The following is a 24,696-nucleotide window of genomic DNA, read 5'->3' as shown; positions in this document are numbered from 1 at the left end:
GTTTTGTAGAACACAGGCTGTGTGCCACACAGCTGCTGATTTGTCTTGCTCTCCAGCTCTTCGGGAAGCTATAGCAACAGTATTCTCAAAGTCTCTTGCCCAGGACATAATAGAGTCGCAGGGACTTCAATTGCTTTGGAGAGAGTAAATAAAATGCAGTCTCTTCTTCAGCAATTTGCAAAAAGTGAATGAAGGCAAAACAAGAATGTAAAGAAAACGAGGGGGTTGATCTGAAGAATATTCCCAAATAGAAGACACTGAAAACACTGCTATCAGTTGAAGGATAATGTGTTTGGATAAATATTTATATGTTTCCATAGTGTGCTCACTTATGCTCCCTCATGTATCTTGCAGACAGTTAGAGAAACAACTACAAATCATAAATAAGAAACAAAATGAACTCCCCCAAAGCCTCTGATTACTCCATTACTGAAATCCAGCTTAGTAATCACTTCTTTTCTTTCCCACTGTATTTTGATAAACGAAGCAAAACAAATCTGTAGGATTCATAGACTGTTTCTCCTATAAATGAAAGGACCCAACACAGAACTAGCAAGAAATTAACTCATATTTCCTTCAAGGAAAGAAAAGTGTGTTGAGAAAACAATATATTCCTAAAGAGAAACAGCACCAAAACATCTAAAACAACTTGAGATAAAGGGCATCAGCATTTCCACGGACTATGAGGCAAACCAGTTGTTCATGGACTATGCATTTCAATTTTGGTTTCTGCCACCATTTCTTGTATAAACCTTGGGATTTGATTTTATCCTGGTTGCTTCCACAGTAGAGACTAAATGAGCCTGAGCCAGACCAACTCAAGGAAGAACAAAAATAAATCTACCAGAAACAAAAAGAGTGTGGTTTGGTCCCAGAAAGATATTTTTAAAATAATCCGTCAGAGATACTGAAGTTCCATGTCCTCGACAACCACCAGCACGCATGCAATTGAACCACCTTTTTATTCTGTCTACGCTGCTGTCAGCCAACACAATGAGCACATTTTCTGTTTCCTACTGTAACAGATGAAATATGGGTCTCATATGGAGGAGACCCTTCAAGACATTTTACCTCTATACAAGTCTGTGATAAACTATACATGTCTTATCCTTTATAGAAATTCACTATCTAGTTTTTTTTTTTTTTTGGTTTTTTCGAGACAGGGTTTCTCTGCGTAGCTTTGCGCCTTTCCTGGAACTCACTTGGTAGCCCAGGCTGGCCTCGAACTCACTGAGATCTGCCTGCCTCTGCCTCCCGAGTGCTGGGATTAAAGGCGTGTGCCACCACCGCCCGGCGACTATCTAGTTTTATACAAGAGTAAAATGCTACAAATCAGAACTACGGATTACACTCTTAAAACAACTTAATCTGGTATTAATTAAAGAATAGATGTAATTTCAGCATATTCAAAATATGTAAGAACAACTGCTAATCCAAGATGATTCTCTAGCTCCTTACTGCAAAAATAGAATTTCAAATAAATCCCAGTTATTGTCAAAATTGATTTTGAAAGTAGCTGTATATTGCCTTTCTGTTTGAAAAAAATAAGTTGAGTCAGTTCTCAGCAAGGTGGAAGCTAATATCTCTTTTTCTCAAATGTGTTAGTCAAAGCCTCCAGAAATGACGTTAAAGGCTAAAATGAGACATCGTAATAAAGCATAAGATGACACTGTTTCATGCTGTCACTAGTTGATGGAATTCAGTGTTTTTTATGAAGTAGAAATATTCAAATAACACTTCTTTGTCTGTCTCTTTGATGATAAACAACCAATTTCACAGATTTAACATATTTTATAATTGGCTGTTTGGATATAATACAGACACAGTTCTCAATGTATTTATTATGACAATCAAATACAAAGAGACACATATATATGTTTTTTGTTAATATGCCATACATGTACTTTCCAACTGCATCTGTCAATTTTATACATAAGAATTTATGAATAGCTCTTTAATTAAAAACAAGTTTAAGTTATGCTCAATTAGTCAAAATCACTATAGAAACTTAGAAATTTTCAAATGAATGAGGCAGCTTTAATTTATTATACAATAGAGACCAGAATGTACAGTAAAGACCAATTCTAAAATTCTATCAAATAGCTGAGTTAAGATGACCAGTTAGTGACTGTTGAAGAAACTGTTACTATTAAAACTCTTTGGAGATTTTTTAAGCAATAAAAATACATTTACCTGCTGAAATTATTAACAGTCTTATCTAACAAAACCATAGTGTTGTGTGCCATGCTTCTTATTGTATGTTAGTTAAAGTTAAATTAATTTAATTAATGATAGGACACTGTAAATCCATCTTATTTACAAAACCCTCATGGTCCACAGAGTTTTTACAAGGATATTTTTCTCATAGAAACAAGTTTAGTAACTGAAATAAATTACATGCTTATTGCTGTCTTTCAAGTTTATGTAATCATTATTCTATTTAATAAAATACAAGTCCAAACCCCTTATAGACATACATGCCCACAATCCCAGTACTCAGGAGAACAAATCGGAGTTCACTGAAGGCCAGCATGAGTTATATAGGATACTCTATATCAAAAATAAGTAAATCAATAAATAAATATTTAGAGCTAGAGACTATAGTTCTGCAAAGCGCCTGCCAAGCATGTACTAAGCTCTGAATTCAATTCTCAGTGATACAAAAAATTAAAAATATAAATTTATTAAATATGACTTTCAGCATCAATGTCCACCTCTGTTCCGTATTCCCTTAGAATCTTCAGCTTCTACTGCAGATGGGCCAATGATCTGTGCAAATTAACTGTAGGAGGAAATGCCATGAGTCACTCCAAGGTCAAAGCAGGTAGGACCTTGATACCTGCTCTATTTCTCTTTTCCCCTCTTACAATGATCTTGTGGCCATTCTAAATTGCATGTCATAGGTACGATTACATAAGTACCAATGTACATGTTTTCAGCTAGTCTGTGGCAGAACTTGCAGTTAATTATCCAACAAGAAAAGGTGGCGAAGTTATATTTTCCCATGAGTTTTCTAAGTTTATAAATTAGTAAAACCACACATACTATAATGTAGAGATTAGGTGAAAAGAAAAAGAGGACTATACATTCTAAAAGACCATAAAGCACTGAGCAACAATAATAAAAAATATTAAGCATATATATGTGACCTACAAATGTTAAATCCAGAAATAGTACCACACAACAGAAGGACCTTAAGCAATTGCTGTACATTAGTATTTATACCAGCATTGTTCACTGAAGCCAAAAAAGGGAAGCAACCCAATTTTCTGCCAATAGATGAAGAGATAAACAAAATGTCATGTAAGAATGCAGTGGTTGCTGCAGGTGGATGGACATTGAAGATACAGTAAGTGAAAAAAGCCAGTAACCACAATTCAAATATGCTTAAGTAAAGGAGCTTGAGTAGTCAAATTCACGAAGACAGAAAGCCATAGAGTGGCTGATAAGGTTGCTAACCTGTGAGAATACCAATTGCTTTGTTCTTCTCTTCCTTCAAGGCACAATGGACTGAGAATTCTGTGAGGTCAAACACATATTTCCTATCTTATGTCACTCTGTCAGGGATGGTGGCCACTGAGATACCAAAGAAACGGATATGAATTGTACTGTAGCATCTGTAATTATGCCTAGAAAAGCAACAAACTGCTCTCCTTCATGCTTAGGTCACCTATCGTCATGGGAGTCGCATATACACATGAACACACAACAGACAAAAACTTGAGGATTCCATTCTGCACTTATGAAATGGAAGCCATGTTAATGGTGATAGCTCATTTAATCATCACAACAAACCTATGAGAATGTATTGATACTGAGGTTATCTGGATTTTGATGATGAGGGAATGGAGCCCAGGATCATATGATTAGCAAATGCCTAAATTTGAACCAGGGTGGAGAGATACCAGCACTGAACTCTGTGCCATCATCACACATTCTGTAGGGAACTAAAACCAACGTGTCATAATGGAAAAACACAAACATACAGTGAAAACAAATTCTACAACTTTAAAAGAAATACATGAGCTTCCAGATTTCTAGAAACTAAACTTTGTCTTTGGAACATTTGAAGCTCAGCTCAAACCCTGCATTAGAAATAAAATGGTGAAGTCTTTTCTTTAAATTCTGTTTATGATTTAAGGTATGAAGTCTCAGCTCATTAGGTTAAAAACTGAGAAAAGAATTGAGAGACATAAGTTTCTTCATGCTTCAGTCTCCTTATTTGAGGGTTTTGGAAAGGTCTGGGCTAGCTGATCCCAAGAACCTCTCCTATCCAGACCTACTGCTATTGTATAAATATGGTTTGAGGAGGATTAGCAGCCAAGAGACAATCTCTTTAACACAGTGGGCAAAGTGTCTCCTGTCCATCAACACACATGACTTCTGCTCTGGGGGTGAGTCTCCCTCCATAATGCTTTCATTTCATTTTAATAAAAGTCCATATGTGTTGTGTGATATTTTGCTTGTGTTCTGACAAATAAAGCTTGCCTAGAGATCAGAGGGTAGAACTAGTCACTAGGTAACTATAGAGACCAGGTGGTAGTGGTTCACACCTTTAATCCCAGCACTTGGGAGGCTCAAGCCTTTAATCCCAGCATAATTGGGAGGTGGAGATGGGAATATAAAACGGATGGAGACAGGATTGGACCAAGGATGAAGAGAGGTAAGAACTCTCTGCTGGCTGCTGCTCTGCTTCTCTGATCTTTCAGCTTTTACCCCGATATTTGACCCCTGGTTTTTATTTATAAGACTAAATAGGATTCTGCTTCACAAATGCACAAGGGACTTCAGGGGGTGGTCAGCTCTCTGAGGCAAATCTGGCGTGATTCAGGTGAAGATTTTTGCTTTTCTATGTGCCCTAGATTTAGCTTGGAATGAGGCCCCTCTATATCCAGAACACAGGCCTGGCACTAGAAATATAGCCAAGAACCAACAGTTGGGGAGCTTACAAGCCCCAGGGGTGAACCAATTATGATTCCTATCATAGTGGACATAGTATCAAAACACCTTCTAAACTGACACCTCTCTCTGTATGCATAGGTGGTGAAGTTCTCAGACCTCCTCAGAGAAGGGTTTTGGTCCATTGATGGTGGTCTATGCAGAAATTCACAACTGGTCAAAGCTCAGAATAAGCATCAGTAGAATGCTCTGTAGAATGCTCTGGGACACCCATATCATATCCCCTCCGAGGTTCAAGTACCATCTCAGAAAGATTTTAAGAGCCATGAGTCAGAGGACAAGAGCCCAACAGTATCTTCTAGACATGACAGAGTGGGTGAACTCATGAATTCATGGCAACTATGGTTGCCTTCACAGGACCTGCATGAGAACAAGTTAGCTAATATTCCAGCATTGGGGGAGGAGAGAAATCACAAGCCTCTACCCCTAATTGAGGAGCTATTAACAGCTGATGGCTTCTAAGGATGGGAGAGTCAGTTTTCCTTAAGGATGTGTTTCCTGGTAAGTTGACTATGGCCCAATGATGGCCCCATACCATGAGTATGTGGGCAACACAAACTGGACTTGACGGGTTATTTAAAGAGAAAAAAAAAAGACATAAAGTTGAGAGACGGTGGTGAGGTGGACCCTTGAGAAGATACAGGGAGGTGCTAAAAGTGAATATAGTCAAAACACATTGTACAAAATTCTCAACAAATTAGTAAAAAATAACATTGAAAAATGTTTCTTATTATCCCATGCTATGCTTGGCTTGAGGATGCGGCTTAGTGAGTAAAATGCTTTTTGCAAAACTATTGCTCTGAGGATGTGAAATTGGATCTGTAGAAGCCATGTAAAATGCTGGACATGGCAGTGTTCATCTGCAACCCCAGAAGAGAGACAGGATGGAAATGATGTGTCTCAGGGACTTGTCGAACAGTCAGTCTAGCCAAAATGGTGATTTCCAGATTCAGTGAGATGCTTATTCTCAAAAAAGAGAAAAGAAAAAAGCCAGATGGAGAGTAGCAAAAGAAGACATCAGCTTCAGCCTCTGTACCTGCAGGCAAGGGCACACACACCCTCACACATGCATGCTTACAACACACACATGCAGGCCAATAACTAAGAATAAACATAGAACAAAGGAAGAAGTTCCAGTACCTATATTATGTTCTTGACAAACATAGCTGAATAATTTTAAAAGTTCATATAAGAATTAACTCACTCACTCATTTACATTTTGAGTTTTGCTAATCTTTGTTTAAGGTCCCTCAGGAATTGTGTAGTGTAGCTGGAGGGCTTCTCTCCAGGTTCCCCAAGCCCCGCAGTCCCACAATCCACTTATAAAATAATCACTCAGACGCTTATATCACTTATAAACTGTATGGCCGTGGCAGGCTTTCTGCTAACTGTTCTTTTATCTTAAATTAACCCATTTTTATAAATCTATACCTTGCCACGTGGCTGGTGGCTTACCAGCGTCTTTACAGGTTGCCTCTCCTGGCCGTGGCTGCAGTGTCTCTCCCCCAGCCTTCCGCTTCCCAGAATTCTCCTCTCTCCTTGTCCCACCTACTTCTTGCCTCGTCACTGGCCACCAGTGTTTTATTTATATAGAACAATATCCACAGCAGTGTAGGATTAGGACAATAACTTTTGGCATAAGATAACTAGAAGAGAAAACAGACCTCAACTACTTAGTCACATACATATGCTGTTTTTTCAATACTTCCATTTTTAGGGTTTATTTTTCCAAGTATTAAGTCTGATTAACGGCATGAGAATATCAGTGTAATTTCTATGTAGTAAGGGCACAATAAACATATTTTCACTTTGGTTTATTTGCTCATTTTTGCTTGTTATTTATTCACTTAGCAATGACATGTCTTATCTCAACAGTTAAAAAGTTTTAAAGATGTTAATTCTTAGCCTATATGTCTTTGATATTCCTCATAGTAACAGACTTTTCCATTTGTCTGAAGCATTGAGAGAGAAGCTTTTATTCCTCTGAGATATGCTATTGGAATGCCCAGAAGCTGCCATGAGATTTCCACAATAGGAGGCATGGAGCATGCAACCCTAAATGCCGAAGAAAATTACTAACATCATCTTAGGGTTTTCATGTTAGAGACAGCACAATGCAGAAAACAGGGGACCACTTGGGAATAACTCTGGATAAATTTAAATCTTAGCCTCACCATGAGATGTGCAGCCTATGCAAATCAGCTGCACTTATTTCCACACAGGTAAATGTAGAAGGCAACTACATCTCATGCTTTCACAGAGAGAGAGAGAGAGAGAGAGAGAGAGAGAGAGGAGAGAGAGAGGAGAGAGAGTTAGATACTGGCTGTAGTGGTGGTAGTCTCTAGTGAAATAGGACAGACTTAATAGAAGTTGATAAAGAATGGCTGTAGCCCTGTCCTCCCTCTGAAATAGAAAGCCAGGTGTCTCTGTCCCCTGGGTAATAAACACATTTGAAGTTACTGGGAGGAAAGGTTTAGTTGTCTTTATGAAGAGGTTTTAAAAGGAACAAAAATTAAAAAAACATAAAGTAAACAGACAATTCGCAAATTTTCGCTGAAAAGAACAGTTAACAAAAGATGAAAAACAAGGAAAGGCTAGTAGAGTTGCTACTTTGACTTTGCCATCAAGACATCTGCCAGCACATAGCTGACTACAAACAAGAAATGTTGGTCAGAAATATGGAGTGGTAATTCCTAGATATAAAAGTCCGAATGCTCTTAGCCTGGCCCCCAAAAAACTGAAAAATCCAAAATTAGCTGTGTAACTCTGAGTATCTATAGAATGTGTTTGTTTCAAACATAAAATGCCTAACTACAAGACAGTAAAGGGACTCAAAATAGTGAAACAGTTACAAGCGGAAAACTCACTTCTCAAATTGATTCCCATCGACTCAGTAACAGCAAGAGATCTGCCTAATGAGACCGGAAGACACAACTTGAGAATTTTGGAAATGTCCCACAAAGTAAGGAATAATTGCACACAGAGAATGTGGAGTTCCATTAAGCCCACCAGTATAAATGTAATGGGAATACCAGTTTGCTCTTTCTTCTGTTCAGATTTACTGCTGTGTCCTTAGACTGAAGTTTTGAAATCTTGGTGGTTTCTGGTAAACACATGTTGATGTGCCTAGTAGTACCTCTGTAAGGTTTTAGCTATTTCTGTTTATTCTTTTTACTTGAGTATTTCATTTGTCTGTTTGGATGCAACTGTAAGGGAGTCTTTCTGGATATCTCCATAGTAGAGTTCACTGAATGTGTAATAATGCTAAAAGATCATTTAGGCTAACAATTTTTTTTTTTAGTTTAGCCTTTTGGGGTTTGTATGCATAAATCAAATCCTCTGCAAACAAAATTTATCATGCTGCTTTTAATTTGGATGTTCCCATGCTTTCCTGTGAAATTGCTCTGGCTAGTGCATCTGAGCCCGTGTTAAATCAAAGCAGCCTCTGTGGGGCCTGGTCTTGTTTCTGATCTTGGAGGAAACACTTTGAACTTCAGAGTGTGATGCTAGTTGCACGTTTGTCATGCATGGTCTTTATTGTGTTGTGACATGGATGTTTAAGCCTAATCTGTTGCGGATTTTTATTACGAACAGGAGTTGATTCTATTTTGGTATTTCTCTGTCCCTCTTCAATGGTCATACAATTGTTACTGTTTCTCCTGTTAATGTTTTGGTTCACATCTATTTGTTTGACTCTTTAGAAGTCTCTTTGCACTCCAGGGATAAATCCCAAGAGGCGGTGGGGAATGAGTCTTTTACCATTCTGCCGAACTCAGGATGGGAACAGTTTCTGAGTGAATATGTTTATATCCATTGGGACACTGATCATACATTTTCCTTTTAAAATTCTATTCTCTTTCTCTCTCTCTCTCTCTCTCTGCGTGTCTTTTTCTAGTTTTAATATTAGGATAGCATTGGTTTCACCAAGTGAATTTAGAAATATTCCTTCTTCTTTAGTTTCTAGTTTGATCAAATTCATCAGTGAAATTATGAAGTCTTGGATTTTTCTTTGATGGTGGATTTTTTTTGTTATAAATTTAATCTCCTATTGATTATTAGTCTGTTCAGATTTTCCATTTTTATAATCTTGGTAGTTCATATCTTTCTGGGGATTTAATAATTTCTTCTACATTATATTAGCTACTTATAAGTGTCTGCTGAGCCCAACACTTGGTTCTTTGCCAATATAGTTTTTCATTTAATTTAATTTTTTATTGTTTGCTTCGCATTCATATATGGTTTATATTTTGTGTTTTATTCAATGTTTTGTGATGTTTTCACTGAATATTCTATACAATATATTGTACCAATTCTAAATATTTGTCCCTTTCCGAGATTTGCTATCTGCTGGCTTGCTGGTTTACCTTTTAAGTGATACGACTAGAATAGTTTATTGAGGCTACTTTCCATTAACTATATACCATCTAACAGCACTCTTCAGGGTACCAGGCTTAAGGAAACCCCGTGGTCAGGGACATTTGTGGCTTTAGGAAGCCTCACTCACTGTTAATTCCCTTGCTCTCTAGTTAATTTTCAAAATGGCCAATCTTTATTAGTATCATACAAAGCCTTCACTGTGACTAGTTGACAGTGTAGTGTAAATTGTCCATAGCCACATGCAATTTAGTCTTTTTGGCAAGGGGAAGCGATTACCAGTGTTCAAACCTTGGTCTACCTTCTTAGGAAATACCTTTTGTATTTAAAATACACAGTTCTGATGAGTGAGAGGTACCCATGAATCCCCAACAATTCAGGGTCTGGTAAGAGTTCATTTCTTTGTTCTTGGAGAAAAAGGCCCTCTTCTCCCTGTGTTCTCATAGGATATAAAGAATGAAGTGCTCTAGTCGGTCTTTTTTATAAGAACATGGATACTTGTATAAGTATTCACCTTCATATCTCAATTCTTTCACCTCTGGGCATCATGATAATGGGAATTATGTTTATAATGTACACATAATTATGTGTATATGCATATAGGAATTGTATATATGTATAAGAACTGTGAGAGGATACAGCCATGCTTTTTTGTAAGCATCACTCTAAAGTTATAATATATATAAATTAAATATAATATATAAATATAATATATAAAGTTATAATATCAAAGAAATTAATTAATTCCCCTCAAAATTGATTTTTTCTAGTTTTTTTCCTCATTATGATCATATGCATTTAAGAAAATGATACATTGTAGCTAGAAGATTTCCTGTGTCCTGCCAGCTGGCCAGGACAAATCTCTCCCACTTGCATCCCCCAAGTAAGCACACAGAGGCTTATATTAATTATAACTACTTGGTCATTAGCTCAGGCTTAATACTGACTAGCTCTTACACTTAAATTAACCCATAATTTTTAACTATGCTTAGTCACATGGCTTGGTACCTTTTCTCAGTTCTGCCTTGTCATCTTGCTTCCTCTTTTCTAGCTGGTGACTCCTGACTTAACCTTCCTCTTCCCAGAATTCTCCTTGTCTGCTTGCCCTGCCTATATTTTCTGCCTGGTTACTGGCCAATCAGTGTTTTATTTATCAACCAATCAGAGAAATACATATTCACAGCATATAGAACATCCCACAGCAATACGTATTTTTGATTTTTTTTTATTTCAGTCATTGTAAGAGGGTTTTGAAGAATTTTATTTAGTGAGCTAAACTATACACACAACTAACCTCAGTCTCAGGGGCTTTGAAAGACCTCTATTTATTCTTTTCTTATGAGTCTGTAGATCTATAGTGAAGGAGGGTATCCAAGAAGTGGTTGGGCTTGGGATCTAATCTCAAGTTTGGCTCCAAGGCTACTTCACATTTCCTTCATGTTCTGTGAGTTAGTAAGTAAGACTGTACATCTTCGTGTGGTGATGATAACAGAGATCATCAGCAAACAGTTCACATTCCGCTAGTATCCCATGTACTAATATCCAGTCCATAGGCCTAAGAAAATCATAAGCCAATCTGGGAGGTGAGAAAATGTGCTTCTCACAGGAGGAAAAAGAGAATAAATATTACTGAAAAAAATAATTTATCTGTTCACATTGTCTTTTGGAATGAATTCCTCTTGATTAGTAATTTTGCAAGATACGTTGGGGGACTTCATATCCTAGTCAGGCTTTATAATATCATTTATGATTCCTGTTCCAGGTAATATTGGTAATATTCACAGATATAGCCACCAAGCCACTGAATGATTTAAGCCTTTTTTTCATCTTGAGGCACTTTTTCTTCCTGCCTTTCTAAGCTCAAAGCTTCTCAGGCAGCTATAACCTCCAGCAGTGAGTCAGCAGCTTTGCAGGCTCCTTCATAAACAAGAGTGCATCTCAGGCTCCAGGCTCTACTTACTCAGGCACATCGTGAACCTAATAAACTTCCAGATACTTCTAGCTATATAGTACTGAAAAGTAGAGGACCTATGATCTATAGCCTAACTCACCAACTTGTGGTTGTGTCTGTAAAATGAAATTAAATACCACATTTTTCTAAAGACTAACAGAAGGAACTTGTATTCCAGAGGAATTGTGTAATCACTGAAATACTCCAACTTAACAAATGCCTACTCTGAGTTACTTACTGCTCACAGATCTCCCCCAAACAGAGATGCTCAGCATAGAAGGCATGGCCATTAAGAAAGGATTTTTACCAATATCTAGCTATTTGACCAGGGAAAATCTGAGAAAATCATGATATTCCCACATTTATTTACCCCTCAATATAACGCCATTTTTTTCTATTTTATTTAATTTTCTTTTTTAAAAGTTGCAAATAGAGCCAGGCAGTGGTGGCGCACGCCTTTAATCCCAGCACTCGGGAGGCAGAGCCAGGCGGATCTCTGTGAGTTCGAGGCCAGCCTGGGCTACCAAGTGAGTTCCAGCAAAGGCACAAAGCTACACAGAGAAACCCTGTCTCGAAAAACCAAAAAAAAAAAAAAAAAAAAAAAAAAAGTTGCAAATAAAAGGAAAACACCCATACACATAAAATAAAAAAGAACAACAACTGAAAGCTATGGTTTTTTAGTCTGATTGACAACACTTCTCATAGTCATAAAACAGTGTTGGCACACACTGATTCAGAACCAGAAGTGTTTCTGTTCATGGTGGCTACAAAGCTGTCCTGTCTATGCCCACTGACTGATGTTCAAATAACCGCTAAAGCTGTCACTGTGAGCATGGGTAACATTTCTGCTCTTACTTAGATAGCAGAGCACACTTTACAGTCAGTGAGAGATGAATTAAATTCATGTTTTAATTACTCTTACCTTTTTCAAACTTGTTTCTGTATGAAAATAGCTGCTAACTATATAAATATGTTTATGGACTAATGATTATAAAAACTTAAGCCAACACTAATTAGCATTTTTTCATGGTTTCAAAAATAGTTAGTATAGTAACTTAAGTTTTGAAAAATATGAGGCTAGAGGGACCATAGACTGTGACATTGTATTAACATTTAATAGTCCAAGAAGAATTAGGGTGTGGATATAAATACATCCTGATCAGATTTATGCAAATCTAAAGTTGGTAGAAAGTTCTAAGGCACAGTGATGAGATTCAATTTAAATATCTCTTTTAGCTAGAAGTCTGTTTAAATCTCTACAACAATAACCAAAGTAATTTATTTTTATAACTTCATAATTTATAAAAAAGGGTTATAATACATTGTAAAAGTGCAATATTTAGACAAAAAGAAGTTCATGTCCCTGGCTTTTAAGTCAAATCAACAAATGTAGAAAATACTCAGAGGGAGTCTAGGATTGTGAAGGACTCAGAGACATCACACATTACAGCTGAACAGGACTTAATGTACACAAGAAGAAAATTGTAAAAAGATGTGTTAACTCTCATCATATGTTTGAAGACCTTCTTATGAAACAAGTTTAAAATATCTTTATAAGTATTATTTTCAAAAATGAATCATCAACTACTATGTCTTAGGGCCTGGGGGATAGGATGCTGAACTTTGGTTATGGGAATCAATGACCAGCTTTTTCTTTTCTTTTTTTTTTCAATGATTTGTTTAAATGTGTTATAAAACCCAACCCAGAGTTTTGACTGAATTGAAATGTAAATTCACAGAATTCAGAGTTTAAGACTGCATTAATTTTTTTTACCATTTATGGATTTGCACTGACAATCCAACCCATCTTGGAAAACTCTGTGGGAAAGGTGTCCTTACTATTAAAGGGGAAGGAAGAATCCCTCCATATAACAACCAGTCAATTCAGATAAGCACATCAAATGGCAACAACACCTGATTTTGTTACTGATCAGTTTGAATCACATGGTTAACTTACTCCTGGAATTTGGGATTTGAAAGATAACCTCCCAGACAGCTAACAGAGGGGAGGAATGTGTTTCCTGGGATAACCAAAACGTTCAGAGGACAGGGCATCAAGAAGGGAGGTTCACCTCCTGCAGAGGGAACATAACAAGCGTAACATGTAGTGTTGCCAGGTGCAACGCAAATTCTGTAGGCAGACGAATGGATGGCATGCACTGTATAATTTTTAAAATTAGTCTCACAACAGATGTCAATCCAAAGAAAGAAGGAGGTGGTAAAGGACTAGTCTCTCACTGGCTCATACTATGAGTCTTTAAGAGCAGAATAAAACATCCTCTTCCATATAAACATGCATCATTGTCATGAAGGATGTTGTCTCCCAGGTTCTTTACAAAGAGGCTGGGGTTTAGGAACTGTGTTGGCTCTCTTTGGTCAGGAGATGCAGACTTTAATGTGTCCTCTTGGTAGCACAATGTAGCCAAGGAGAAACAATGTCACCAAGACTAGATCCAACAGTCTTAGGGGCCATCCCTTCAGGTGATGTGCTCCTTATGCTTTTCTTATGATCTTACAAGCTTTATTATTCCCATCTCGCTGTATAAAATTGAAGCAATGTTCTGTGCTTACATTTTGTTTACCTCATTTTTCCTAGCTAGATATTATAAATGTTCTCATTTAGATAATAACCATATTTTAAGGCCCACTAGATGATCTTCTCCTTTTCTGTGACCTGATTGAAGATGGAAGATGAAAAGAGACTGATTCAGGAGAGGGTAATATACCTGATATGAAAAATTAAGGGGTGGAATGATTTATTCTTATTAAACAAACAAGCAAAAAAAGCAATATGTCCTCCTGCATGCCTTTACCGTCCAGCAAGTGGGAGACAAAAGACAAGAAAAATGAAAAGTCAGTACAAAACACTCATATCTACGAACTATGGACTCTACGCTACAAAAATTGGCAGTTCTGGAAAATAAAATAATGAAGAAAACACTTTGCTTTGCAGTGAATGAATGAGATGTTGATGTACTGAATAAAAATGTAATGATTCTATCACCATCTTAGACAAACCACCTCCTATTGAGAATAAACACACTCTCCCCTGGGCCCCAGGAAGACCTCACTCTTTTTCACCACAAGCAAATATGTATAATTTGTGAAGCAGAGTGCTGATACCAAGCACTATACTCTTTGTGTCTTGTTAATTGTATTGTTGATTCTGTTGGTACCCTTAAAGACCATCCAAAATCTTATGGCACTGAACCTGCTTATGGTTTGCACATGATGGGAAGGAAAACCAGAAGAGTAAAGGTGAACTGTCCATATTAAGTTGGAGCAAGACAATGATGATGACATCATGGCTTCAATACATAGTAATGAAGTACTATGTAATATACATAATACTATGTACTATGACACCAATACATAGAATATTCACTTTGTAAAACCAATGCAGGTGAGTTGGCAGCACTTGTCCTAACCTGTAGTAGAATATTTTAAGGTGTGTTACTCTTGTATTTGTTACATTTGATTAACACTGTGAAGCTGTGTCACTGTGCCTGTATAAAACACCTGATGATCTAATAAAGAACTGGCCAATAGCAAGGTAGGATAGACGAGGCTGGCAGGCAGAGAGAATATATAGAGGGGGAAATCTGGAAAAGGAGAGAGCTAGGAGCCAGAGAAGGAGGAGGACATCAGGGGCCAGCCACCCAGCTACACAGCAAGCCACAGAGTAAGACTAAGATTTAAGGAAGTAAGAGAATGGGAAAAGCCCAGAGGCAAAAGGTAGATGGGATAATTTAAGATAAGGAAAGCTGGCAAGAAACTAAGCCATTAAAGCTAGGCAATCATGAGTAATAATAAGCATCTGTGTGTGATTTATTTGGGAGCTAAGTCGAGGACCCCTCAAAAGACCAAAAAACAAATAACAACACTAACCATTATCTATGTTTGTTCTTCATTAAGCATGCAAATGGAGAGAGATATCATGGCTTCTGGGGTGTCACACAATGTACAAACGCTAGCATCTTAGAACTTGTATAGCATATTAGCCTCAAAACATCACATTTCTAAATGATGCATGTAAATTTATCTTTGCAAAAGTAGTGTTATTTTTAAATAGCACGTGTAAACCTGAGTTGCTATTTTTAATGAAAATGAATGTTTTGATAATGGCATTAACTCTTTCGTATTCATTTTCATTGATTTGTTTAGAATCTTTTAAGCAAACCTTAATTTCTTAACATGTTATCAAAATGGGAAATATGCCAGTGAAATGATCAAAATATTTGGATCTTAATTTTACTTTGTCTGGATGTTCACAACTCAAATGATCACAAAGTTCTTTCCAATTCTGTAACACTAGCATCTGAAGTGCTAAAAAAAAAAAAAAGGCTAAGTTTTTTAGAAACAGTAAAGACAGAAGGAGAAAATATCTATCTTCCCTCTTGTGAGATTTTTGTTTTGGTGTACCTTTTTGTACCTTTGTACAGGGCTCACTGCTAGAGGGCACCACTCCCATTTCCTTAGGGAAGGGAGTGCCGTGTCCCAAAGAGGATTATCTTTTCCTGGGGCCCTGGATAGTCAGTCCAGCTATGTCTCTGTTAAGTTCTTCACCATTTCATTATCAACATAGTAGAAAGCATTTCCTCAAGAACAGATTACTTGCTATTTCACAGAAAAATAACCCTTGGCATTTGGTATATAGAATCCAGCTGCATATGACATATCTCCATTTCTCTTGGAGGATTTTTAATGCATTTATCACAGTATTTGACTACAGAGTATACCAAAATGAATGATGCCAACACCCAAGACTCTCCCCAAAACATTGTGGAACTCAGGAGACCACTGAGACCATCATCAACAGAGAGAATCCTCTACTAAAACTTATAAAATTTTTATCCTGCCATTTGGGTATATGAGACTTTAGAGTAGGCGAACTGATCCAGAAAATAGCTCAACTATTTATTTTGCCCCAGTTCTATGGAGTAAAAGTCATGCAAACTGCCTTAGTTACTTCTCTCTTGCTGTGATAAACTATCCTGACAAAACTAATTTCAAGAAGGAATAGATTATTATGCTTCACAGTTTGAGGGTACTCTGAAAATCATGGAGACAAGAACTTGAGGAAGTTGGTCTGACAGCATCTGAGCCAGGAAGCAGAGAATTATTAATGTTTCTGCTCAGCTGGCTTCCTCTACTGGGAGAGAATAGAGCACAGGTCTAGGGGATAATGCCACTGTCCTCTGTGACAGTCATTGTTTCTAAATTAACCTAATTATTATAACCCCTCACATGGATGCCTGGTGGACCTAATCTAAATAATTCCTCACAGATATACTTGGAGGTTTGTAGGTGATCCCAAATCTTATCCAGTTGAAAATCAATATCAACAAAACTACCACTTGTCAACTTGATACAAAAATTCCATCAATTTATAAGCCATAATCTTCCGCATCATGTCCCGATAATCTTGTGGCTATTTTATAAATGAAAAATATACTCAGTCCAACTTCAAAAGTCTTTAATGATTCTCATTACTGGTTAAAATTCCAAAGCCCAAGCCTTATCCAAAATACAAGGTAATTTTAACCAGGAATACCTGAAAAATCAAAAGATAAGTTACAATGTTAGAATTATTAGAACATAAAATAGCACAAAATAAATATTCCAATTCTGAAAGGGGAGCATGTGCTCATAGGAAGTAATGATCTAGACCAAAGTAAAAACGAAAACCAAAAAGGGAAAGTAGCAAATTCTACAACCACATGTCTGGCATCTGTCACTTACAATAAAAATTAGCAGGGTTCCAAAGGGCTTAGGTAACCTCACCCCTCCAGCGCTACACTGTGCAGCCTATATAGCCTCTCTCTCAGATTGCCACCATGCCATACCCTCCACTTTTCTCAGCAGAAGACTCACAGTCCTGGCATTGCTAATTTCTTGGGGTTTACACTTCGGCATTTCCTTCACTGTTTCCTACAATAGCCTGTCTCTCAGGAGCTCTGATATGGCCATATATTGTCTGACTTCTATTGCTCTCTGAAATTGTAAAGCAGAACTCTAAGATCCTGTTCATCTGACTAACTATATCAAGTTCTGCTAAAAGCTGGAGGTATGGTCTGATTCCTTGGACCACAGCTGTTAGCTTCTGTGAGCTGATCCAGGGGAAACATTTTCCAGGCAGTTGTCCTGGAGGAGCAGAGAGCTCCTTCAGCTCAGGCTCTCTTCCTTCATATGTATTTGGATCTTCACATGATAGAACCTCCAATTCATAGAGTTTTGTGACCCTCAGGATACATTTCCTGTAGGCCCAGTGTAGCACAGGAGGTTTCTCTTTAGTGGTGCTGATCTTTTTAGGGATTACAGTTACTTTCTCATCGCCAATCCAGTGATTCTCCTGTTTAATTCATTGCATTTAAATTAAACATCACTGGAGTTCCAAGGACACAGGCAGAATGAGACCAGACTCTTGGCTAAAATATTCACATAGATGACTTAACCCAGTTTCTCATGATGCCCTTGTTCTTCTCTGAAGCCTCAAGAGCCAGGCTTCTACTCTCCATTATTTTTCCTGGTGTTTTGTTTTACAAGCTTCCATCAGAAAGTTCACAGGGCTCAAATTTCCAAACTCTTCCTCATTCTTGCCACAAACTTGTTCCGCATCCTAAGAGCAGCACAGTCAGATTAATCACAGCTATGGTCTCATTTCTTGGCACTTTATTTTCTCTACTGGTTACTCTTATGTTGCTGTCATACAATATCCAGACAAAAGCAGTTTAAGGCAGAAAAACATTATTTTGGCTCATGGCATGATGCATAGTTCCCCATGACCAGGGCATCAATGTGGCGGGGTTTTGAGGCAGCTGGTCACTTCGTGACCATAATTAAGAAGCAACTAGAAACTCAGTTCACTAATGGTCAATTCACTTGCTCTTTCTTTTTATATTTTAGGACTCAAACCCTGGGAACAGTGCCACCTGCTCTTGAGGGTGTACGCTCCCACCTCCACTAACCTAATCAAGACTATCCCTCACAGGGATGCAGGGAGGGTGCTCTCCTAGGTGGTCCCACATCCTGCCCATCAACACTAACCAATGCACACACCTACAAAACACAGGGAAAGTTCCTGGCACCTTGTTTTCTCTGTGTACATTATTTAGTCGGTAAGAAGCAGAGTATGAGGCAATGTTCAGAAGGTCCTGAGCGTATAGTGCACCTCTTCCTTCTGAGGTGATATTCTACTAACGAAGAAAATAACAGGCAACGTCATCAAAAAGATGATTCATGAGGAACCTTCCCACCGCCATCACCACTACAGTGGGGGAGCAGGACATAGACAAAGGCAGCTTATTCTGTGCTGATTCTCTGTCACACCCACAGAAAGATGTTCCAATTGTTTGTTGTATGGATGAAGTCAAATTAATTAACATGCCATGTAGTGCTGTAAATACCATAAACAGACTAAAATAAAATGTCCGGTTCTGTGCCCTCTATTTCCCCATGTTGGAGGCCAAACTTTGCCCTTGAATGAACACGAACACCTCATTTCTCAGTGACTCACTGTCAGATGCTGGCTCTAAGTCGATTAGATTATCATCGTGTCATCTTTGTTCTTGGCAGTGTTTAAAAGCACCTCTAGCAGCTTTATTTGAACACCACTTTCATCCCCAAAGCTTGAATCTGTAAAACAAATAGACAAACATTTATAGACACCCCTATATCACTTCAAATTGTTGTGATTAGTGTGCACGCGCTGAATATTATTACTTAAACAACCTCCAGCTCATGTTTAAAAAACAAAAACACTTTGGAACAGGGCATCCTCGCAATGTTCTATTAAGGATGCTGTTTATTTATATCAGTGTATAGAAAAGTACAGCTGTACAAAACATAAATCAATGTCAGAAGTAAAAGGCATTAAAATTCATAAGGTTCATTTTCCGACATCCAGAGCAAACTGTGGCTGGGAGTTTGTCACCGACTTAACATCAGCAATAAAATTATATAACTGCTGATGTCACATTCTTTGAGGTACACTCAAAGGCACCTAAAATTTTATAGCTTAGTTTTGCTTATTTTAAGAATGAGCATATATTACTCTTAATTTTGTTTGTTATGATACCTAGAAGACCTGATATAAAAAACAGCATCAGAAGGGAAACAACTTGTCATCCACAGAGATTTAACCAAGATGAAAAGTATATGCATATGACATCATTTGACTATTGATTAGAAAAAAAAAACCCACAGGACTGAGTGTTGATGTAATGCCTATTAAGAGAAATGGTGTTCTGTACGGCAGAATGAGGAAGAGTTACTGTGAGGCAAGGAAAACTGAAGACAAGCCATGTTGATGCCAATGTTCCTTCCTGGTTCAATAATAATCTTTGGTTTTCAGTTAGTAAAGCTTCTAGTGACTAATGAGATTTTTGTTAGTACTTAAATATTCAACTGGCTTGGGACTTAGGTATTTTTCTTTTCTTTTCTTTAAGTCCTTATTTTTTCTCCCTCTGATTAGAACTTCCTTAAAGGCAGGGACCACGTAGCTGCATCTGCAGATTCACACATACAAGCATCTTGAAGGCAGGAACCACATGGCTGCATCTGCAGATTCACACATACAAGCATCTTGAAGGCAGGGACCACGTAGCTGCATCTACAGATTCACACATACAAGAATAAACTTGTTCGCTGTTTTCACTTAGTGAGCTAGGGACGTGAAGCCAGCACTAGAAAAGCATGGACTGAGATGGCTCACAACTTTCTGAGTTCCAAAGCAGTAACCCTCACCAGTTTTTAGAAAGTTATAATGGCCTGGGTGCCCTAATAAGCAAGTTACTCACAGAAGTTGGTTTAACACTTCCAGCAGCTTTAGCAGGCAGGGACACTTAGAATTCCCATTTTCTAGGAGAGAAAACTGAAGCACAAGTGGATATATATCCTGCTGAAGCTGTGCAACTGGCAGAGCTGGGGTTGGAAGCAGTGGAGTTCAGATGCTCCGTCCTCCAAACAGCACTTCATAAGATCTCATTCACAATACTGATGCAAGCAGACTTTCTTTTGAGTCCTAATATCTCTCCTAAAAAAATCATGGCCTACATCTCATGACATGGTAAACAGCAAATATTTATACACCAGACAAAACCGCATAGTGTTTCTTTGGTGGGAAGTCTTTGCTACACACTGCCACTTCGTGGGGAATTTTTGTATTTTAAGGAGTGATTTCAGGTAAACATATGCATACATACATTCTTGGAAAGCTATATTATGCCATCAACGCATAGCTTGGATGTGTGAAATTACCACAGCCAAACCAAAAAACAAAAAAACAAAAACAAAACAACAACAACAACAAAAAACCAAACCTGAATTCAAATGCCTTTTTTAAGAATACACAATGAAATATGTTGAAGAAGAAAGAGGCCATCCATCCTTAATCAATACATAGTTATCCAAAGCATGTTTATGCTTTATTTTTTTCTGTTTACCATGAACTACTCACTGCATTTAGCTCTGTGTTTGCTACTGTAGTACTTTGCTCACATCTACCTGAAGATGACAACAGAGAGAGCCTGTGTGATGTGTGTAATGCATGATTTCATTGCACCAAGGCAGACTGTGGTCTGCAGGCATCCAGTGTGGGAGACTGATGCTCAGGTGACTGGGCTCCATCAGGATCCATCTGCACGACATCTCCAAGCAGGCATTAGAGACAGTGTGAGCCAGTGTAACCCAGAACAGCACTACGAATACAAATGTGTTTAAAATGGCTGACTAGGTACAAGGTGAGTAAGACCCTTTGCAGCCTTTCATTTAGTCACAGGATCAGGAGGTCTTGTCCCTCCAAATAGAGTAGAGAATGAAGGTAGTTTTCCAGCTGAGCAAGGCAAAGCTGGGAGATGAAGAAAGTGACTTTGCCTGGCAAAGACCTTGCCTGTTAATATTCTTTTTAAAAGAATAGAACTGACACTGAGCAGATTCCCAAATGAATAAGCCTTAGGAAACAATTTTTATTAATAAATGAATATTTTTATTTTCATCTACATGCACTCAAATATTGGCTTTATGATATTTGGTTGCATGCATATATCACTGTGTCAAAGAAAAGGGGAGAACCAGCCTTAATAAAAAATGATTTATTAACTCTTTGTATCCTATAAATTTAATATGCTATGGGTTCTTGCTCTCATGGCAGATTTCTTTTAGAAGTATATATTTTAATAGGAGCTCATGATACTCCTGAAGAAAGTATTGCTGTACATTAGTAGAATAAAATCTCTGGTTTATCCAGTCCACATGCAGGAACAGGTAGGTGACTACATACTGGCTGGTAAGCTGACTTGGTCTGAGTCCTTTGATTTTCAACCAGTTGATCTCTCCTCTCAAGAGAACCAGCCGAAGACATTTTATATTGCTCTGTAACACTGATCTATTCATTTTCTGACCACAAAATAACACAAGAACAACCTGCATTGCTGTTGCTATTGTTGTTTTGGCCACTGTTCTTTTAAATATCAGTCCCAGGTTCTAGTAGCTTATGTTTTGTTAGGAAACAAACAAGCTTAATTTCTTTGCTTTCCCTTTTTTTGCAATAATTATAACAGCAAAGTGTAATCTTTTCATGAGCATATATATATGTGTGTGTGTGTATGTGTGTGTGTGTGTGTGTGTGTGTGTGTTTGTATTTTCCTTATAATTGCACATAAAATCCATCCTACTTGCAAACTGCAGAGAGTAGAAAAATCATTCTAAATGCTGGCCTCGGGGAATCTTTGCTTCCTACAAGATTTAAGGTAGAAATATTCAGAGACTATATCCCTCAAACAAGACCCAACCACTTTTTTGTTGTTTCTTTCTTTTCTTTTCCAAAAAAAAAAAAATTACCTAAAGGTAGCTCTAAGCATTAAGGGATTGAGATTTCTATTTAGTCACAAGTGAACTAACAGGTTTTCCTACCTGTGGGTATCAGCTTGGGATTTCAGTTAGCTAAGCAGCTTTGGACCCAGAATAAAACACTTAAGGGACCAGGGAAAATGTAGGCAGCAAGCAATCTGCAGACTGCAGACCTTGTTCATTTATTTATAAGCCATATTCTCTTTTATAGCATAATTTTAAATTTCTAGTAAAATTGAGAAGATAATGCCGAATTCCCGCATAAGCCACACCTAGTTTCTTCAATACCTTTTATTTTGTGTGTGAACACAATGAAACCTGTGCATCATATTTATTTTTGCCATGATGGATATATATGCCTGTTTCTGCTGTGCTCAACTAAACATGTTTTATGTATTCATGTTACATATGTAGAATCCATGACCGGTAATGTGTGTTCTGACTATGTGTTAGAAGTAGGGAGAAAGATTTTTCTATTGTTGATTGCTGAGTGGAAACAGTGTTTTCCTGATCAGGAACAAAAGGCCAGATAAAAATCCCAAGCAAAGACAGGATCTACCCAAACTCTGATGAAACTGATCTTCTGGGGCGCTTACCCAAAGGTGAAGGGTGACCTCTCCACTCTGAACCCAATGCCAAGCAGGTTTTTGCACATCCTATTGGATCCAGAAGTATTTTAAGGATGAAGGCGTCTGCTGGGGAGATGCTGCTACTCTTTGGAAATGTGTAGTGTTGTCACTTATGAACTGAGAGGGCTATGGTCTTTACTGTCCCCTCTCTACCAGAGATAGCACTGATTGCAAGGGGTAGATGTGACAGAAGGACGGATTTGACAGGAGGAAAGAAAAGCTATCACTCTTCTGGATTTTTTTTTTTCACCAAACATCACAGAAGCAAAGACTGAAAATCTGGGACATGTTCTAAGCTGTTTTCATTCTGCTATGACATAAGCCAAGGAGGTTAATGAACAAACACACTGAATGTAATTTAGAGGTAGAAAGGAGTGTAGGGGGCCATTAGAGGAAAAGGTCCAAGGATTTGAATAACATCCATGTAATGCATCGTTTGATGTTCCTTTCACCCCAATGATTGTTTATAATTGTCTTATTTATTGCTATGCTGTTCATCTTAATATACTTTTCGGAGATTTTTCCCCCTGGGGCATCTTTATCAGAAGCAGCTATGGATGCTTTTCTAAAATCCCCAGAGCTTATGTGCAGAATACATAAATTTAAACTTTTTCTTGCCGTTTCTTCAATCTAAAGACAGTAGCTGTAGGAAGCATTAGCCAGAGGGCGTTCTGCTTCTTCCTTGCTAGTTCTTTATCTCCTATTTCCGATTAGGCTAACAAACAAATTCTGAAACTTTGGTTCTGCCTCCCCCAAGCCTGATGCTGCTGCTCAGGAAAGCACTGGAGAGAGATGTGGCCGACAAAGCTCACATTGCCCCAGGGTGTCTGCCCATTCTGCTGCTGTTTACCTTTAGGTTGGCTTTAGGACGTGGTAGTCTGAGTTTCCACAATGTAGTTAGAGGCAGCAGAGGGACCCTACGTGTGATTTGTGCTTGTACCTCTTTCCCAATTCCATCTGTTTTTAATATATTCTCTTGATAAAAATTTATCCTTTCTCTCCAGTCAGGCTTTTGCCTGATTTGATAGAGTCCCTCTGGCTCATGTTGAAATTGAAATGTATGATATCTCATTGTTTGCCTATATTCCCAGCTGTCCAGGCACTGAGTTTATTTTTATAAATGAAATATTGAAAATAAACATAAAGCTTTGGGCATGCAGTTTCATGGAACAGGATCAACATTATAGCATTAGCATGGTCAACATAAAACCGAAAGCTTCTCCATCTCAGGTGGCAGATCTGTGGCTTTCCCTGAACATATCTCTAATAACAATTTTTTTTTTGTTTCAGGAACTTTCCATAGGCTGGAGGCAGCAAATCATCAGTGTGGTGAACTAACAGCAGATCTAAGTAGAAGGAAACAGTCTAGGACTGACCTGGTCTTCAATTCAGATTCTGCCTTTCGTAAGTCCTTTGACATTGGCAGCTGTTTAAATTCATCTGAATCTATTGTTTTCTGTATTTTTCTCTATGTAGGGTATGACATGTACCTATGCATGTTTCTTTTCACTTGTTTAGTTGCATATGTCTGTGTGCATGTGTGTGGAGGCCCAAGGCTGACCTCATGAGTCTTCCTCAATCATTTCCCACCTTGTTATTGGAACACGGTCTCTCAGTCGAACTCAGAGCTGGCTGATACAGTAGTCTAGCTAGTCAACTTGCTCCAGGAATCCCCTGTCTCCACCTTCTAAGTGCTGGAACTACAGGTGGGCCTCTATGGTTATCTAGAATTTATGTGTGCAGACTGAGGGTCCAAACCCTAGACCTCGTGCTTGCTCGGCACATGCTTTATCCATGAAATCATTTCCTCAGGCTCTTAATCTAATTTTTCTCCTCTAAATTTCAGGATAGCGATTTCTCATGAAATCATGGCAAAGATTTAGCTAAGCAACCCATTAAAGAGATGTTACTAAGATATACATTATAACAGAGGCC

General features: G+C 38.0%; 1 protein-coding gene across 2 annotated transcripts in view; it reads left to right on the top strand.

Annotated features, from left to right (window-relative positions):
* The window catches only part of LOC143268427 (uncharacterized), a 44,656-nt gene that overhangs the window by 3,233 nt on the left and 16,727 nt on the right, over window positions 1-24,696 (top strand). Inside the window, exons 2-3 of one of the 2 annotated variants that reach the window (XM_076550708.1) lie at window positions 2,736-2,824; window positions 24,052-24,165. In XM_076550708.1, coding sequence (XP_076406823.1) covers window positions 2,736-2,824; window positions 24,052-24,165 — 203 coding nt within the window. Of the gene's footprint in view, window positions 1-2,735; window positions 2,825-4,524; window positions 4,664-24,051; window positions 24,166-24,696 lie in introns of those variants that run through there. The other variant, XR_013044310.1, reaches the window with a different exon arrangement.

This window comes from Peromyscus maniculatus, chromosome 14 (assembly GCF_049852395.1).
Source record: "Peromyscus maniculatus bairdii isolate BWxNUB_F1_BW_parent chromosome 14, HU_Pman_BW_mat_3.1, whole genome shotgun sequence".
Lineage (NCBI taxonomy): Eukaryota > Metazoa > Chordata > Mammalia > Rodentia > Cricetidae > Peromyscus > Peromyscus maniculatus.
Note: the sequence above shows the minus strand (reverse complement) of the source record. Positions and strands in the feature narration are given on the sequence as shown.